Consider the following 16,064-nt stretch of genomic DNA (forward strand, 5'->3'; position numbering starts at 1 on the left):
TCCACTCCTTCCATTGAATTTTATCATTCATTTATTTATTTTTGAGATAGGGTCTTGCTCTATTGCCCTACTGGAGTGCAGTGGCGTGATCATGGCTCACTGCAGCCTTGAATTCTGGGCTCATGTAGTAGTCTTCCTTCAGCCTGCCTAGTAGCTGGAACTACAGGCGTGCTATCAAGCCCAGCCTATTTTTTTTTTTTTTTTTTTTTTAATGTAGAGAGGTTCTTCCTAAATTGCCTGGGCTGGTCTTGAACTCGTGGGCTCAGATGATCCTTCTTCCTCAACCTCCAGAGTGCTGGGATTACAAGTGTGAGCCACTGTGCCTGGAATTAAAATATTTAAAAAGAAATTACACCAATAGTTCATAAACCCTTCAGGATATAGAGGAGGAAGGAACACTTCCCAACTCCTTTTGTGAGGCCAGTAGCAAGACCAACATAAGAGAAAGACAGCACAAGAAAACTATAGACCAGTATCCTTCATGAGTATAAACACAAAAATGTTTAAAGATACATTAACCTATTCAGCAGCACCCACAAAACATTATACGCCATAACCTATTGGTGTTTATTGTAAGAATGCAAGGTTGCTTTTCTATTTGGGAATCAGTTAGTCTTAGATACTATATTAATAGAATAAAGGACAAAAACTCATTATAATTTCAGTAGATACAGGAAAACTTTTGACAAACTACAACATTCATTTGTGATAAAACTGACAAAGGCTGTCTATGAAAAACCAATAGCCAACAAAATATGTAATAGTGAAGGACTGCATGCTTCCTGAGATTGGGAACAAGGCCAGAGAGCCTGAAAAAATAAACAAAAAATAAATAAAAGGCAACCAAATTTTTTACTATTAAAATTTTTTTATTCTTTTTTCTGTTTTATAGGATTTTAATGTAACTTCTTTTCTTATTCCTTTACACTGTGCATCTTGTTCACTTTTCCTTTCTAATGTTGTTTCCAATGATAGTCTATAATTACTCAATGGCTTTACAATATACACAAAATACTTTCAAAAATAACAATACCAGTATTATTACATAGAATAATGACAGCTAGATGAAGTTTAAATTTTTCATTTTAGTTATAATTTTCTTAGTATGTGCCATCTAAGGATATACAGTCAAATTTTGTGTTCCAAAATCATTTGATGTAGTTTTCTTCTTGATGTGTGGTTATTACACCAATTAGTAGTGCTTATTTAATTAATTTTCAAATTTTAGAAATTTTGTTTTTTCTTTTGACTCAATTTTCATTTTGAACGTGTACGATATTTACATGACTAAAATCAAGGCTATATAATGAGCTACAATTCAGAGGATCTTCCTTCCATCTCTGGCCCTCTCAAGTTCCTCTTTTGCCCTATCAGCTTCCTATCTCTTCCACTTGTGTCTTATACAGATCTTGCCCTGTCAGCATATAGAGATCTTCCTCATTTTTTTCCTTGAAAAATTGGTGTTTAATTCTTCATTGCAAAGAAGTATGATAGTATTTTTAAGCAGCCCCTTGCCCATGAACTTCTGGATTCAATCTTTTGTTGTTAAACTTAATGCCACGGGGAAGCCAGATGCGGTGGCTTACACCTATAATCCCAGTGCTTTGGGAGGCTGAGGCAGGAGGATCACTTGAGCCCAGGAGTTTGAGACCCGCCTGAGCAACATAGCAGAACCCCATCATTACAAAAAAAAATTTTTTTTTTTTTTTTTTTTTTTTTTTTTGAGACGGAATCTCACTCTGTCGCCCAGGCTGAAGTGCAGTGGCGCAATCTCGGCTCACTTCAAGCTCCGCCTCCCGGGTTCACGCCACTCTCCTGCCTCAACCTCTCTACTAGCTGAGACTACAGGTGCCCGCCACCATGCCCGGCTGATTTTTCTATTTTTAGTAGATACGGGGTTTCACCGTGTTAGCCAGGATGGTCTCGATCTCCTGACCTCGTGATCCACCTGCCTCGGCCTCCCAAAGTGCTGGGATTACAGGCCTGAGCCACCACGCTCAGCCACAAAAATATTTTTAAAAAATAATAATAATGTCATTGTGAATAACCTTGTGTTTATATCATCTTGTATTTGCCCGTGTATCTTTGGGGTAGATTCCTAAATGTAGATGAAAAGGTAAGTGCATTTGTATTTTTTGCCAGGTATCTCTGTATTGCTGCTTTTGGGGCTGTATTATTTGCATTCCTTCCTTATTTGTGATGTACTAGAGTATCAGTTTCACCACTGTCTTGCCAACATTCTGAAACGTTTGAATTTTTTCCAGTTTATAGGTGAGGAAGAGTTTCCCTTTGTTACTTTAATTTTTCTTTTATTATGAGTGAAGTCGGACACATTTTATATATTTAATTTGCATTTATTTTCAGTAAATCATCTGTGGGCCCATTTTAACATTAGGTCTTTGCTGTTTTTATTTTGCTTCTCCTTACCATCTTAGCTTTTTATGTAAGATTTGGATGTTTTATGTGCATCTCTACAGTGCTTGCTAGTGGAAAGCTCCTCAAGAGAAAGTGAACCTAGGATGGTGCCTATGTTATTCCTTTCAGGCTGCTATAGCAAAATAGCACAGAGTGGGTGGCCTATAAAACAACAGAAATAATTTATCATGGTTCTGGAGGCTGGGAAGTCCAAGAACGTGCTGCCAGTTGACGGAGTGTCTAATGACAGCCTGCTTGCCTGCATTATAGTCAGCACCTTCTCTCTGAGTCATCCGTGGTAGAAGGGGCAAGGAACTCTCTGGGGCCTTTTTTATTTATTTATTTATTTTTTTGAGACGGAGTTTCTCTGTTGTTGCCCAGGCAGGAATACAATGGTGTGATCTCAGCTCACTGCAACCTCCGCCTCCCAGGTTCAAGCAATTCTCCTGCCTCAACCTCCTGAGTAGCGGGGATTACAGGCATTTGCCACCATGCCAGGCTAATTTTTGTATTTTTAGTAGAGACGGGGTTTCGCCATGTTGGCCAGGCTGGTCTTGAACTCCTGACCTCAGGTGATCCACGCGCTCCAACTCTTGAACTCAGGTGATCCACCCACCTCGGCCTCCCAAAGTGCTGGGATTACAGGCGTGAGCCACCATGCCCGGCCTCTGGGACCTCTTATGTAAGGGCACTGATACCTCCCAGTAGCCTTACCTCCTAATACAATCACATTGGGGGTCAGGATTTCAACATAGAAATTTGGGGAGTCTTAAACATTCAGTCCATTATAGTACCCAAATGAACTTTGCAAAGCCTGTATGGCATCTAGTAATGTCCTATAGTCTTTTTATGACTGAGTTACCTTCTGAATCTAATATTTTTGCACGGGTTATCTAACTTCATGACATTAGAATTTTAATGGTCATTTAGTCTTAACCCTCTTATTTTTATAGATGAGGCTACTAACTCTGCATTCTTAATTTATAGATTTATAGACAGAACTTTATAGATGATTATTCAAATATATTATTTTCAGGTGAGAAAGGACCAGATAGGTATATTTCTGTTTGGAAAATAGCAATGATGGTTCATTGGTAGGGAGAAACTAGAATTTTAAATTCATAACCTCCGAATTTTTTTTTTTTTTTTGAGACGGACTCTCTGTTGCCAGGCAGGAGTGCAGTGGTGCGATCTTGGCTCACTGCACCCACTGCCTCCCGTGTTCAAGTGATTCTCCTGCCTCAGCCTCCAGAGTAGCTGGAACTACAGTTGCGTACCACCATGTCCAGCTAATTTTTGTATTTTTAGTAGAGATAGGTTTTCACGTGTTGGCCAGGGTGGTCTCGATCTCCTGACCTCAAGATCTGCCAGGCTCGGCCTCCCAAAGTGCTGGATTACAGGCGTGAGCCACCACGCCCGGCCAACTTCTGAGTTTTATATCCTGGAAATGTGTCTGTTTTAAGCTTGAGACTCTTCCAGACCAGATTTGAAAGTAAATGAAACATTCTTCTTTTTAATGTCCACGTTTGATTTGAAGATTTTGGGGAGTAATAAAAGTAGTATGGTTCATGTGCAAATGCTTTTTGTATTTTGTGGATTTTGCATATATATAGTCCTTAAAGTTATTTTTGTGGTTTGTAATCATTGGTGTTTACTTTGCCTGTTATGTAGTAGGCACCCATAAAGTTCCTCTTCAAAGCAGGGATGTTCATATAATTTTATCTTGTTTTCTTAGGGGTTCATGCGTCACACAAGTAGGCCTTCTGGAAAGCGTGTATGAAATGTTCAGGAAGGATGACCCCCGCCTAAGTTTCACACGCCAATCCTTTGTGGACCGCTCTCTCCTCACTCTGCTGTGGCACTGTAGCCTGGATGCTTTGAGAGAATTCTTTAGCACAATTGTGGTGGATGCCATTGATGTGTTGAAGTCCAGGTTTACAAAGGTATCGTACACCTTAAATCAGTTAAATAGTAATAAGAAGTGAGCAACCTACTTGACTGGTGTGCTTAGACACTGCTGTGTGCTCAGTCACATGACCTCTGCTGTTCGAGGAGTGTGCCACATAACAGCCTGTGGCTAAACAGGATCTGCCTTTATTTCCTGTGGCTTCTGTAACAGCTTATGCAAATTTGGATATTCTCTTACACTTCTGGAGGCCGGAAGTCCAGAATCAGTTTCACTGGGCTGACATCACAGTGTTGTCAGGGCCATGCTCGCTCTGGGAACTCAGGGAAGAGTTGTTCCCGGACTCTTCCAGGTTCTGGGGGCTGCCAGCATTGCTTGGCTTGTGCTGGTATCACCCTGGTCTCTTCCTCCTTGGTCACATTTCCATTTCCTGTCTATCTAATCTCCCTACACATCCTTCTTACAAGGTTGCCTGTGATTTCATTTATGGCCTACCCACCTGAACAATCCAAAATAATCTCCTCATCACAAGGCCCTTAACTAAATTTTGTCTACAAAGTCCTTTTTTGCCACATGAGGAGGTAGGATTCAGGAATGAGGGCATCTTTTGGATACTTTTTGTGGGGCGAGGGCGGGATGTATCACTCAGCCTCCCTTGGAATCCTGTTGGGAAATACTATGAATACCCAGATGCCGCATTGTTAATGCAAACTTCAAAATAGCTGAGAGTTTTGGATTTTCACCTGTTGCTCCCATGTCTTCAGTAAGATTTTGTGCAAACATTTTCTGCCCTTGGCTCACTATTTGGATGTCATGCATTATTTCCTGCTTCACCTAGTGTAACATATCAAATGCTTATATTCATGTTCTAGACCTGGACAATTGCATGCTTTCTTAGTGAAGTGATTTAGCATTTTTGACTGTTAAAATTCTGTCTGTCTAAAGGATATTAAGTATTAAATTTGGTATATTCAATAAGATTTATTTCATATTTAATAAGACCAAAGATAATTATTTGTTACTTTTTGAAGCTAAATGAATCCACTTTTGATACTCAAATCACCAAGAAGATGGGCTACTATAAGATTCTAGATGTGATGTATTCTCGTCTTCCCAAAGATGATGTTCATGCTAAGGAATCTAAAATTAATCAAGTTTTCCATGGCTCGCGTATTACAGAAGGAAATGAACTTACAAAGACACTGATTAAGTAAGATTTTACTTAATTTTGGATTTTATTGTATTTATCAATGCTTTGGGTACATGTATTTTTATTTGTGTATATAATGTGAATAAATATTTTATTTAGATACTGAGCTTTTATAGTTTTCTTCTCTTAAACAACTTAGGTGAACTTTAATTAGGGTGTTAATTTAGGATGTATTGGATAACAGCTGTTTTATCTTGTACTAATATTTTACAAATAATAAAACTTTTCCTTTTACTGTTCTTTTCCTGCTGTTTTCCCCTTGAATAGCTTGATATATTTTAGTACTGTGATTTTCAGTAACAAAAGATTTAGAGCATTTTATTTTTTCTGAGATTTGAAGTTAAAGGAATAGTAAATATTTTTTAACAGGCATCCTAAACACAAAAGTAGTCAAATGTATTTTCTCTAAAACTTGTCTTTTAATGGAGTTCTCCTCCTAGTAAATATTGAACACAGACTTTGCTGTGTCTCATTTTGCATCTCCAAACAAAATCATTATTAGCCTCCTCTTAGTGCTATCTTACCTCATCAGTGAATGATGTCACTGTTCAGTCATGACTGGGCTTTTGTCTGTCCTCCTTGCTTCCCTCTGTTTACTTACTGCACTTGATGCCGTTGCATCACTGACCACTGTGTTGCAAGATCCATGTATATATGCTGCCCTTGCTGTGAGATGGGTGACATGCTCCTTTTCATATTCCCAGTGCCCAATACTCTGCCTGGCACAAGCCTGACACTCGAGAAAGGCTGAATGGGAATGGCATTAGGACTTGAGCAGTGATTGCCATGTTGTGTGAATTGATTTGTCACGTGTATCTCTCTGCAGATTGTGCTACGATGCATTTACAGAGAACATGGCAGGAGAGAATCAGCTGCTGGAGAGGAGAAGACTTTACCATTGTGCAGCATACAACTGCGCCATATCTGTCATCTGCTGTGTCTTCAATGAGTTAAAATTTTACCAAGGTTTTCTGTTTAGTGAAAAACCAGAAAAGGTAGGCCTCTCCTAAGGTGTGCACTATTGTTGTCATTGTAGGAGTTCAAAAGTTAGATTATATTAAACTTATAGATAATTTGCACCATCTTATATTAAAGATGTGGTTCTTTTAATTCTGCATAGGTATATTTAAAGCTGGAGTGTTTTTCCATGAGTTACTACATAGCATTAATTCTAAAGTAACATCAGTTATGAGGATTTTCACCATTTAGCTATTTTTACATTATTCTTTGTATTCACAGAACTTGCTTATTTTTGAAAATCTGATCGACCTGAAGCGCCGCTATAATTTTCCTGTAGAAGTTGAGGTGAGTGAAATTGTCAGTGTTCTAAGTTTAAAAAGACTTACCAAGTGCTCACAAAGAAAACCATATTATGTCAAACACGTTAAGTTGCCAGTATTCAAGTCGGCTTTCAACAAAAACTGATGGTTTCATGTAGTTTGTACAAAAACTGGCAATATTAGCTTCAGATACAATCTCAGGCAACTACAAAATTTGTCAGAACTTGATTTCACCTCTTGACATGTGAAGGAAAGACAGTGCCAGTAAAAGCAAGTGTTAGGACATATCCCAGAAGTTGTTTTCTAAGTGAATTGCTCCAGTCAAAGAAGTTGAGATCCTTACTGTGGCCTTGCTTGGGCAACATGCCAGGATCATGGAGGAGTCATGGGTTAACTGGAAGACTTGCTCTGGCAGATGGGACAAGGTTTGTTTTAGCCAAGCTCAGATTGACATGCCAGCCTCAGCAATTGGGCAATTGGTGAGAATGTGTTGGTTGCTGCCTTCACCACCCATTGGAAATGGGAAGGTGGGCAGAGAGCTGAGCTCATCCCCCATGGCGTGCACTTTTCCCACACAGCTGCTGACATCCACCATGTCTTAGTGCTTCACCACTACGTGTGAATGGTGATCCTGCCTTGAACAAGACTAGGATTGTTTTCTAGGCATATGTTCAAAGAACTAAAAAACAACAAAATTAGCACCTTAAGCATGTAGACACATGCTGTATGTTACTTCTCTACAACAGTGTAAGGCACCATGATATCATAACTAGATTTGAAGAAATTGAGGCTCAGAGATAATAAAAGTTATCAGCAATCCAGGCATAAGAGCTTAGTACACACTGTATGCAGTGAGCTATACCAGAGCTGAGATGGAGGTTAAGTGCCTAGGCCAAGTTCTGTGGGAATCTGCAGGAAGGGCTTTCCTTAAGGGACGCTCACTAGTCTCTTGTTGAGGTTATGTTTTGAGTGCTTTCAAATTTGTTTTAAAATTTTTTGTTTTGTTTAAAATTTATAATTTTTTTTTTTTTTACCAGATTGCTACTAAAACAGAAAAAGCATGACTATTATTGTAAAATGTTTTACATTGTTTATTTGTTCTGCCCAATAGGTTCCTATGGAAAGAAGGAAAAAGTACATTGAAATTAGGAAAGAAGCCAGAGAAGCAGCAAATGGGGACTCAGGTAGGATGTTTTCAAAATCATGAGAAAGGATTCAAATCGATGGGTTATTTTGTTTTGTTTCCTTCTAAGACAAATAGAGGAGTAAGATTATTTTTATGTAAATAGAAAATGGTTTAAGTACCCTAAAACATTGAAATTGAGTTTGAAAAAGTATTTTAAGTGGCAAATGGAATTATATTTTGAAAGAAATGTACTTAGCTAAACTGAGCTGCGTGAAAAGGTCTCAGAGCAGCCAGATGGGGCTCAGATACGTTACACTTTTTTAAAAGTACAGAATTAGCTTGGTGTCTTATTGTTTGCATATGGATTGTATTTGTATGTTATTTAGATACATTCAGAAGTCTACAGTAGAATACAAGTCCTTCCAGCCACTCTTCTGTGCCCAGCCTCACTGTGGGTTCCCATCTCCTTCAGGACAGAGCTGCTCAAAGACCCTGATCTGCTGACCCCCTCCCCTGCAGCCCTTCTTCCCGGTCACTCCAGCATAAGGCCCCTCCCTGTGCCTTGTAGGCACCAGGCTTGCTTTTGCCCCAGGTCGTTTCCACTTGCCGTTTCCTCTGATACCCTCAACCCCAGGTGTCAGCATACCTCATGACATTTTGTTTAATGTCAACCCCTGAAGTAGACTCTTCTATTTAAAATTAGTCCTCTATCCCTCTATATACTCCTTGTTTTTGTTTTTTGCTTAATTTTTCTTTATAGCTTTATCATCATTTCTTGATATGAGAATAAAATTTGGACCAATTTTCTAAATCTCTTAGGTGTTTTGGATTAGCTACTTTTCAGTAGTATTTCTCCCCACATTTATGTTAGACTTAATGGGCAAAATGTACATTATCAAAATTTTAAATGCAAAGAAAATTTGTTAATCATATGCAAAATTGGCCCAGTATAACAATTTCCTTGTCTATGACAGAATAACTGCTTGATAACAACAAAAAGAAAATGAGGTCTCTTCCCCATTTCCTTTTTGCTTTCTTAATCTGGATAATGGGTTAATAATCACTGGGTTGATGAAAACCTTAGATTAAAATACCCTTTCATTTTCATATCATTTGAGTTTTGAGAAGTACATTTCTTACTGATTGTGTTTGAATACATGTAATTTTCTCCTTTTTTATATTTCAGATGGTCCTTCCTATATGCCTTCCCTGTCATATTTGGCCGACAGTACCCTGAGTGAAGAAATGAGTCAATTTGATTTCTCAACCGGAGTTCAGAGCTATTCATACAGCTCCCAAGACCCTAGACCTACCACTGGTCGTTTTCGGAGACGGGTGATCACATTTCACATACTAAAAGAACATTGTCGATGTTTGTGAAGAAAGGGGGTCACAGCTATGCTTTGCTGTTACTACAGGAAGCCAGTTCCCTGTCCATTGACAGCCCTCGGAGTATAGAGTTAATTTGGAGAATTTTCCAAGATCTAATTCCTAGCCTTTTATTCTGTTGACTCAGCAGTCAGATATCATCAGCACAGTAGGAGGTCAGGGGTCAACATAGCAAAGATGATCTGACCTGCGGTGCACTCCTGGGGAGTCACCATACAGACGGGTCAGGGGGTCAACATAGCAGAGACATCTGACCTGAGGAGCCACCCTGGGGAGTGACCATAGATGGGGGTCAGGGGTCAGTGTAGCAGAGATATCTGACCTCAGGAGCCACCCTGTGGAGTGACTGGGCAGACAGGGCAGGGGGAATATGTACTTGGGATGCAAGGAGGACATGAAATCCTTCTTATGTGTTAATTGTACAGTGAGTGTATTTGATATTACCAAATCATCATTATTACCGAAGTATTTGTTATATGCTGTTGCCCCAGAAAGAACCTCCCACATCCGCTGCCGTGTCCACTGAATGTTAACTGTACCCTCTGCTCTCCTGGGCCCTCCCTTTCGCAGGAGCAACGGGACCCCACGGTGCATGATGATGTGCTGGAGCTGGAGATGGATGAGCTCAATCGGCACGAGTGTATGGCACCCCTGACGGCCCTGGTGAAGCATATGCACAGAAGTCTGGGCCCGCCTCAAGGAGAAGAGGTGCTTCTCCCACTCATCTTATCTGTTAATACTGTATTCATTGGTGTCATATTAACATTTAATATTGAAGACAAAACCAAACTGCTTATCAAATAAATGTGATTTTTTTGTTGTACATGTCTGTCTTTGTCATTGTTTTCCCATAATATCAAAACGTAGTGTTATTTTATTCCACTTTTTAAGGTGATTTTGAATGTTTTATTTTAGGATTCAGTACCAAGAGATCTTCCTCCTTGGATGAAATTCCTCCATGGCAAACTGGGAAATCCAATAGTACCGTTAAATATCCGTCTCTTCTTAGCCAAGCTTATTATTAATACAGAAGAAGTAAGTAATTGATTATTTCTTTATTCTTTGAATAGATTGTGTAAGTCTGTTTATTCAATTCTATGAATGAATCAATTGCAATTTTATGAATCTACTTAAAAACACTCACAAAAAAGGAAAATATAAAGGTACAAAGCATGACATTTTGTTCTCTGATTAGCCGTCCTTCGTCACCATTCTTTTATCGTTTTTAACAAATGTAAATTCACCTCTGTGAGTTAGAAGTGATCTTTGTATAAAGTACATGTAGCCGCTTTCTTATGGCTGCCAACATATAGTAGCAAAAAAAAAAAAAAAAAAAAAAGCGGGGCGGGGGGAAGAAAATATTCCTGTTAACTCTATATGAAAAACAGCTGACTCTTAGGCAGCAGCTGAGTTTGTCAGGTAGGAGCATCTTGGAGTCGATTTTGGAAAGTCCTTTGAGCTAGACGTGGTGTAGTGCAGTGGGAGTTTGCACTCAGCAGGGAAGGAGCAACATAGCAACATAGCATGGGTGGTCTCTGGGTGAACTGAGCAAGTCTGCACTGACTGCCTGGGCTGTGGGAATGTGGTCTGGACCACAGCCAGGCCAGGCCATCCAGAGCTGTGCAGAGGGTTGAGCTCATTCATTGAGCACCAGGGAACCACTGAAGGGCACTAAGTGGTGGAGTGACACCATCCACTTGGCTCCGTAGAAGGTCATTCTGGGCAGCTCTGCAGATGTGGTGAGTCTGTCAGGAGGTCCCCGACAGGCTGCTCTAGGGCTGTAGTAGGACCTGCTTTCCTTAGGGCTCACTTGATTCTTCACACCCTAGGCCTGTGGTCTCAGGGTGCCACACTGGGGGACAGCCATGGCCTGAGATCAAGCTGCCGGCAGGGTTGGTTCCTTCGAGAGCTATGAGAGAGCCTAGTCCAGGCTGGTCCCAGCATCTGGCAGCCTCGAGCACTGTGTGGTGTGTCAGAGACATTCTCCCTATGTCTTCACCTCATTTTCCCCCTTGTATCTGTCTCTGTGTCCTGATTTCCTCTTTTAATAAGGACACCAGTCATATTGGATTAGGGCCCACACTAATGACTTCACTTTAACGTGCTTACCTCCCTTTTGGCTTTAGGTCCAGTCGTAGAATAAAATTTTAGCTGATGGAAGATACAGTCTTGTATTAATATTTTGGCAATTCAAGACCATTCTTTGATGTTTGACCTTTACATCCTCTTGTAGGTCTTTCGCCCTTACGCGAAGCACTGGCTTAGCCCCTTGTTGCAGCTGGCTGCTTCTGAAAACAATGGAGGAGAAGGAATTCACTACATGGTGGTTGAGATAGTGGCCACTATTCTTTCATGGACAGGCTTGGCCACTCCGACAGTAAGGATTGATGCATCTTTTATGTTAATATATTATCCTTTGCCAATAGCCTATAGAGCCTATGACACATAATTCAGGTCCCTCTCACTGACTGTGCTATGGTTTTCAGCATTTGTTGCTACATTGCTGGTGTGCTTCTAAACCAAATGGTCTCAGCCTGCTTTGGTTTTATTCGTCTGACCTTGCTTTTATTATGAAGCTGTCAGGTGTTTGTTTTGTTTTGTTTGCTGCCTTTACTTGCCTTAGAAATGAGATTGCAAATTTATTAAAACTATGTGTAAACTGAATGTCAGCCAACCCTGAATGGGAGGCTCTGAGAACTTCTGCCCTAAAGTCCCTAGATTTTGGTGTTCGTGCCAGCTTCTCTCTCCCAGAGTATTGACTGATACCAGTAACGGCAAGATTAGGGCTAAAGCAGTAGCTGCCAGATGGTAACACCATGTTATGTTGAGGCAGATGCGGTGCCCAGCAGTGTAGACGTGTGTGTGTGTTCGAGCTTTGCCTACTCATGTAACTGTGGACACTGACAGCATACAAACATTTTCATGTGAGGAGATGGTAGGAACAGTCTGTATTAAATATAATATACACATGCGGGGCCAGGCATGATGGCTCACACCTGCAATCCCACACTTTGGGAGGCCGAGGCGGGCAGATCACTTGAGGTCACGAGTTTGGGACCAGCCTGGCCAACATGGTGAAACCTTATCTCTACTAAAAAAATTTAAAAATTGCCGGGCACGGTGGCTCACGCCTGTAATCCGAGCACTTTGGGAGGCCGAGACAGGTGGATCACGAGGTCAGGAGATCGAGACCATCCTGACTAACACAGTGAAACCCCGTCTCTACCAAAATACAAAATTAGCCAGGCGCTGTGGCGGGCGCCTGTAGTCCCAGCTACTAGGGAGGCTGAGGCAGGAGAATGGCGTGAACCCGGGAGGCGGAGCTTGCAGTGAGTGGAGATCACGCCACTGCACTCCAGCCTGGGCAACAGAGCAAGACTCCATCTCAAAAAATAAAAATAAAAAAATAAAAAAATTAACTGGACGTGGTACTGCATGCCTATAATCCCAGCTATTCAGGAGGCTGAGGCCGGAGAATTGGCTTAAACCGGAGAGGTGGCGGTTGCAGTGAGCTGAAATTGCACTCTTGCACTCCAGCCTGGGCAGCAGAGTGAGACTGCGTTCCCCCCACTCCACCACCACCTCCCCACAAAAAATACACGGAGCTTTCTCATACGCTTGTCTCTGGATGTGCCCATCTCATTTGTTTCAGTTAACCAAATTTAGATTTCTTTGTCCTAGTGTAATGAAATACTTTGTATTCTGCTTAATAAAATGAAAAAATTAAGAGGGGTTTAGTTTAACTTAGAACCCGTTGGAAGAGATTGATGTAGCTGATAATATTGAATCAGCGGCTCAGCTGAACTCAAGAGAGTGGAACTGCCGGGCTCAGGGTAGCTGAATAAAGCAACAGCAAGCCAGAAAGAGGGTTGCAGTGAAGGGTTTACTCACTCTGGAGTTATGGAAGTGAGAGGCTAACACTGGAGGGAGACTCCCCCTGTTTTGTTTGCCCCTGGAATGGTGCACTGCTCAGCAGCCAGGTGGATTAGCACAGACATGGGCTGTCTCACTGTTGAGAGGCCCCGAACAAGAGGCGGTGCAGTTTTATGGGGGAAGAGCTGAGTCAGAAAGCACTGGATACTGATTCGGAGTGTGGAAAGTGCCTTCATGCCACTCCCCTGCCCTGCAGGCGACCTCTGTCCAGGGCCTTAGATAAAGGGTTCTAGGCATGGAGGCTCCAGGGAGGAATGCAGAGGTGCTTGCATGGGGCATGGCAGCTGACAGCCTGCACCCTGGACGGCAGCTCTGAGACTGCAGCACCAGCGGTGCCTGGTCCTCTTGCCAGGGACAGCCTTTATTGTTGCCTGTTTCTGAAAAATCGCAGGGCTTTGAACTGGAGCCGGACTCCTGTAAAATGCCAGATTTCTTTTATAAATGAACTTGAGTTAAAAAATGCTTTTTCAGAATGGAGTGCCACATATTAATACAGAATTTCTGTACCTTTTCAGGGGGTTCCTAAAGATGAAGTGTTAGCAAATCGATTGCTTAATTTCCTAATGAAACATGTCTTTCATCCAAAAAGAGCTGTGTTTAGACACAACCTTGAAATTATAAAGACCCTTGTTGAGTGCTGGAAGGATTGTTTATCCATCCCTTATAGGTATGTTTACTGGTTTTTGCAGTATTGTTTAGAAATTTAGGTTAAAATGTAGTGTGTGGTAAATGATGATTACAGTGAAATTTAATTACATGAAATGATAGGAGGAAGAAAATAATTTATTGTTACTAATAAAACCACAGCCTCCAGAGTGTGTCTCCAGATGCGCCCTCCAGTGGCCCTGCCCTCCCCCTCAGCTTGCCTGTGATGTCTCCATGCTGGGGAGGGGCACCACCCTCCATTGGCCCATGGGGTAAAGGGTGGTGGGAGGTGGGTAGGACTTGTGTGTAATTCCTTTTTTTTGTAGCCTTAGGCAAGCTAAAACTTTCAAAAAGTTTTGCTATCAACTAAGGGAGAATTTAGGCAAATAATTAAAATACGAGGGCGATAAAATTGCCAGTGTTACAAAGCTGGAGTAACCTGGATGTGAACAGGAGGTGTTAGCAAGCAGGGGTATTGGATATGGGAAAAGAAAAAGAAAGCTTTTCTATAAAGTCAAAGCTAGACCTGGGGAAGAAACAGAAATAAAGAAAAAGCATTTCTTGCCCTGAAGAGTAGCTTTAGAAAATTCTGTATTTGGCTGGGCGTGGTGGCTCACGCCTATAATCCCAGCTCTTTGGGAGGCCGAGGCTGGCAGATTAGGAAATCAGGAGATCGAGATCATCCTGGCTAACATGGTGAAACCCCGTCTTTACTTAAAAAAAAAATACAAAAAATTAGTCGAGTGTGGTGGCGGGCTTCTATAGTCCCAGCTACTTGGGAGGCTGAGGCAGGAGAATGGCGTGAACCCGGGAGGCGGAGCTTGCAGTGAGCCGAGATCACGCCACCTGCACTCCAGCCTGGGCGACAAAGCGAGACTCCAAGCCTCCGTCTCAATCGCACCAGTGCACCCCAGCCTGGGTGGGCGAGAGTGAGACTCCCTCTCAAAAAAGTAAAATTCTGTATTTGTCTTCCTGCTTCTTATTTGATTATGTGACAGTCTCAATTTTCTCCTTTGTGCTTATGTTTCAGGTTAATATTTGAAAAGTTTTCCGGTAAAGATCCTAATTCTAAAGACAACTCAGTAGGGATTCAATTGCTAGGCATCGTGATGGCCAATGACCTGCCTCCCTATGACCCGCAGTGTGGCATTCAGAGTAGCGAGTACGTGTTTGCTTGATTATTTTTTAGGTCACGTCTACCCAAACTGGATTGACAGACTTCGGTATGGTGCAGTTTTGATAAATTTAAGGACCAGACCTATGTTACAGATGTTTCTGGGCCAGGCATGTTGGCTCATGCCTGTAATTCTAACACATTTGAGAGGCCAAGGCAGGAGGATTGCTTGAGTCCAGAAGTTCGAGACTAGCCTGGACAGCATAGCAAGATCCCATCTGTACCAAAAAATTTTTTTTCTTCCTAAATTTAGGAAGTTGGATTTAGATTTTTCTGGAAGAAAAAATATGTTTGGGGCAAATAAGAAATGTAGGTGTTTAAAACAGTGTAATTTTTTTCATGTACATGCTGGCAGTTGAGAGGTGGTATTTCTTATTGTCTAAACTGATACTCTAAACATTTACCCCCAGAAGTAACGCGGTCCCCTCGGGAGGCTTTGTTCTGGGCTCTCTGACCTTGAGAGCTGGTAGACGCTGGGCTGCACTGTCCGCCTGGGAGCTAGGGCAGCTGGGTGTGACATGCCAAGACAAGAGACCTCAGAAAGATGGTTACGGGACATCACAAAAGGGTATTTCTTTGTCCTGCTCCTGAGGGTTGTGAAGTCAGTGTTGACTCCTGGCCACTCCCTGGGTTTCCACCTTCCCTGCCTGACTCTCCCATCCCTGTGAGTGTTTCTCTATGTTTGGTCCTCCGTGTTGGCCCCCCAGCACCATTGGACCAGTTACTGGTGCCAGAGATGACACGTGACCTCAGGGCTGAGGCAGTCAGCCAGCTTCACAGCAGCCTCAGTGGGAACTTGGCTCCTTTTAGACAGTCACTGGCTGGGCCTTTGGCTTCTATGCCAGAACAACCTTGCAGAGTCCCCTGAGTGCAGACAGTGGATGCGAGGCTCCCTGGGAAGCCTCCTCACACAGCACGGCACTGGGAGTATGCTGTTTTTCATTTTATTGTCTTTGTCCTGCTATAGTAGGTGGGTTTTGAAAGGA

General features: G+C 41.9%; 1 protein-coding gene across 4 annotated transcripts in view; it reads left to right on the forward strand.

Annotated features, from left to right (window-relative positions):
* The window catches only part of PRKDC (protein kinase, DNA-activated, catalytic subunit), a 186,751-nt gene that overhangs the window by 88,615 nt on the left and 82,072 nt on the right, over nt 1-16,064 (forward strand). For all 4 annotated transcript variants that reach the window (XM_017881346.1, XM_017881348.1, XM_017881345.1 and 1 more), the window contains exons 41-51: nt 4,151-4,358; nt 5,353-5,531; nt 6,358-6,526; nt 6,771-6,836; nt 7,923-7,995; nt 9,124-9,272; nt 9,897-10,034; nt 10,242-10,361; nt 11,560-11,703; nt 13,775-13,926; nt 14,935-15,066. In XM_017881346.1, coding sequence (XP_017736835.1) covers nt 4,151-4,358; nt 5,353-5,531; nt 6,358-6,526; nt 6,771-6,836; nt 7,923-7,995; nt 9,124-9,272; nt 9,897-10,034; nt 10,242-10,361; nt 11,560-11,703; nt 13,775-13,926; nt 14,935-15,066 — 1,530 coding nt within the window. The remainder of the gene's footprint in view (nt 1-4,150; nt 4,359-5,352; nt 5,532-6,357; nt 6,527-6,770; nt 6,837-7,922; nt 7,996-9,123; nt 9,273-9,896; nt 10,035-10,241; nt 10,362-11,559; nt 11,704-13,774; nt 13,927-14,934; nt 15,067-16,064) is intronic.

Source organism: Rhinopithecus bieti, unplaced genomic scaffold, assembly GCF_001698545.2.
Source record: "Rhinopithecus bieti isolate Rb0 unplaced genomic scaffold, ASM169854v2 scaffold_13195, whole genome shotgun sequence".
NCBI classification, from domain to species: Eukaryota; Metazoa; Chordata; class Mammalia; order Primates; family Cercopithecidae; genus Rhinopithecus; species Rhinopithecus bieti.